Raw genomic sequence first — 3,033 nt, forward strand, 5'->3', positions numbered from 1 at the left:
CGCGGCGTGGGGCTCGGAACCAGCAGCAGGAGCGGCGGAGGGAGCGGCAGCCTGCTCGCCGCAGGGCACGGTGATGTACCTGGTGGCGGCGGCGCAGTCGCTGACCGAGGCCGGGCAGCTGGTAACGGTGACGGTGTTGGTGACGGTGACGGGGGCGTCGCGGGCAAAAATGGAGGCGGAGGCGGCAGAGGCCAGAACGGCGGAGGCGAAGATGGTGTTGCGCATTTTGGGTGTGTTGGAGGAGTGAGAGTGGGAGAGGTTGGTCAAGAGGAGGCTTGCGAGAAGCTGGTGTGTAAGTGAAGGTGTGGAATAGTGTTGAAGAGTTTGGCGTAAAAGTGTGTGTGATGCTTGGAAAGAAATCTTTTTACAGAGGGAAGAAACGGCGACTTAATATACTAGAGATGGATGCAATAGGAGTCTTAAGCGAGGTGCATTATATCAAGAACAGCTGAGGTCTTGAGGGCTTCGCCAGCGTCTGGCATGGAGAACAGGGTACAACTCTGGGCAGGGGGCAGGCAATATCCCACTCTGCGTTCGCAAGGCAAGCGGAGAAAGGCGCTATCTAATACAATGCGACTCGAACTCGCCATTGTAAGCGAGAGGGGTTGGAGGGCGCGGCGCACCTGGGTAGTCTGCGCATCCGTTCCAGCAGGCGGCCATGGAAGCAAGTTTTAAGGTAAAAAGGGGTCCGATACGAGAAATGTGCGGGCGACTTACTAGGTGGGCGGGTGCACGGGATGAGGGATGAGGGAGGCGGACTGGTGATAGCATTCCAGTCAAGGGCGGCGGTGGATATGCGATGGGCGTAGTTGCGAAGAAGAGCTATTGGCTCAAGGGAGGATAAAAGGTTTCAATAGAATGGCCGATCAGAGAGTCGCATTATTTTTTTCAACTACTTGCGACCTGATTCCGTTGTGCCTACACTGTCACGAGTATCCTTACACAGCTGCATTGGTCGAGGGCGAGAGAGCCGCATTCCTGGGCTACACCGCGTCCATCGTACGGTCGCAGACGCGTTAATTGCCTAGCAGATTCCTTTCGCTCGCGTATTCCGCTGCAGTATTTTACAAGCCATTATGAAAAAAAAAATGGAAAAAAAATTGCATGTTGCCGCTTCCCACAATGCCGTCGCCGACTATGCGGCGCTCCTTTGTTCTAGCCGGCCCCACTCAGGGCCGCCGCTCCCGGTCAGTGCCCGCGCCTGAGCGAGTGTTGAATCATCAAGCTCAAGGAAAGGGAATTTCAAAAAGTAACCTTATTATGAGCAGTATTCCTGCAGCCCTTTCTTTTCTTTTTTTTCCCCTGCCCTACTCTCTATTCAGACCCGCCTTTCGTTGCACCCGTTGCTGGTAGGGCGATGCAACCGCCGAATCCGGCACAATCTGCAGGCCGCAAAGAGTAACCGAGCACGAAAGCGTGAAAAGACGCAGATGATGAAGCCGGAAGCGCTGCAACTTTGTAATTCCCAGAACAATTGCGCTCTTGTCAAAATGAGAAAACTCAATAGCTTACCTACATTATTCCCAACTTCTACAGCCTCTGCTACATTATTCCCACACCTTGTATAATCCATCATCCTAGTCCATACCACGCGGCGCAACTGCCCAAGATGCTGCTGTCGCAGCAAAACCCCATCGTCTTCATCGCCTGCATCGTCGGCATGGCCCTGCTCGCCACCGTCGTCTGGCTGTGCTTCTACCTGCTGCGCCGCCGCTTCCGCCGCGGCACCAAGCCCTTCGACGCCGAGCAGCCCCTCGGCTACCTGGACGTGGCGCCGCCCGACCACCGCCGCCGGCACCCGCCCGTCTACTGCGTCGACGACCTCGGCTGCCCGCCGCCGTCGTACCAGGCCGCCGTGACACGCGCCGCCGCCGCCCCGACGCCCCTCGAGATACACACCCTCCGCCGCCGTCTCGAGAAGCTGCAGCGTCGCCGCCGCCGCCGCCGCACCGCCGTCGACGTCACCCCGGCGGAGACGGCCCTGCGCGACGCCGAGATTCGCGACCTCGCGCGCTGGATTGAGCGCTGGGAGACGATGCTCGGCGACCACGACGCGCCGCCGGCTGCGGACCGCCGATGGGCACGCTGGCTCGTGCTGTCGCAGAGCGCGGTGCAGTACCCTCCCGCGCGCCGGGGACACGTATTGCAGAGATCGGCTACCGATCCGGGGACGGGGCTGTGCTGTGCGGGATCGCGCCATGTTGCGCTGCCTTGGACGCCGGCGTCGAGCCCGATCGAGGGAGACATGGATCTTCGGGTCGCGGTGCTGCGGGAACAGCTGATGAGGTCGGTGGAAAGCAGGCATTCTGCTGAGCAATAGCGATGGCTTTGCTAGCGAGGCTCGTCTTGGAGTATCATATTTATCAGATTTCTATTTAATTTGGCGCGGAACGGAGACCTGGGGACCCGAACGAGTTGGTGCAAGTGCGGGGTGTGTTGGTCACAGCAGCACCACCTCGATGTCACTCCTCATTATAACACGATAGACTAATAGCTACTCTTAATCTTAATCCATTGAACTCTCGTTCTCTACAATGGGACTTGTCAGGTCACGTTACCTAAAAGGCCTTGGAAACTCACCAGGTCAACGACCCCGCCATCAGCGAAGCTATTACCCCACGGAAACTCTGACGTCAACTTGCCTCCTCTATCCACCACCTCTGCTCGCATCCATGTCTGCGCCCATTGAAAAAGTCTGCCTCGTCGGAGCCAACGGCTCGCTCGGTTCCGTCATCCTCGAGGCGCTGCTCGCCGCCGGCACCTTTTCCGTGTCCATCCTGCAGCGCAGCACGTCCACCACCCCGACACCCGCCGGCGGCATCACGCTCATCCCCTTCGACCCCGCCTTTGACGTGTCCGAGCTCACGCGGCTGCTCGCGGGGCAAGACGCCGTCGTCGCCGCCTTTCCCGTAGTGGACGTCGGGCAGCACCTGCGTCTCGCCGAGGCGGCGTGCGCCGCGGGCGTGCGCCGCTACCTGCCCGCCGACTTTGGCTCGTGCGACGCGCGCAGCGCGCAGGCGCAGCACCACCTGC

General features: G+C 59.6%; 1 protein-coding gene across 1 annotated transcript; it reads right to left on the minus strand.

Annotated features, from left to right (window-relative positions):
• Positions 1–419: 419 nt before the first annotated feature.
• On the minus strand, positions 420–2,305 carry CCM_08232 (uncharacterized protein; the record flags this gene model as incomplete). The annotated part of the gene is made up of 6 exons (XM_006673370.1): positions 420–632; positions 718–822; positions 943–1,054; positions 1,137–1,254; positions 1,341–1,448; positions 1,513–2,305. The coding sequence occupies 6 exons, from the start codon at positions 2,303–2,305 to the stop codon at positions 420–422; spliced, it is 1,449 nt and encodes a 482-aa protein (XP_006673433.1).
• Between the last annotated feature and the right edge of the window lie 728 nt (positions 2,306–3,033).

This window comes from Cordyceps militaris, assembly GCF_000225605.1.
Source record: "Cordyceps militaris CM01 unplaced genomic scaffold CCM_S00006, whole genome shotgun sequence".
Classification (NCBI taxonomy): domain Eukaryota; kingdom Fungi; phylum Ascomycota; class Sordariomycetes; order Hypocreales; family Cordycipitaceae; genus Cordyceps; species Cordyceps militaris.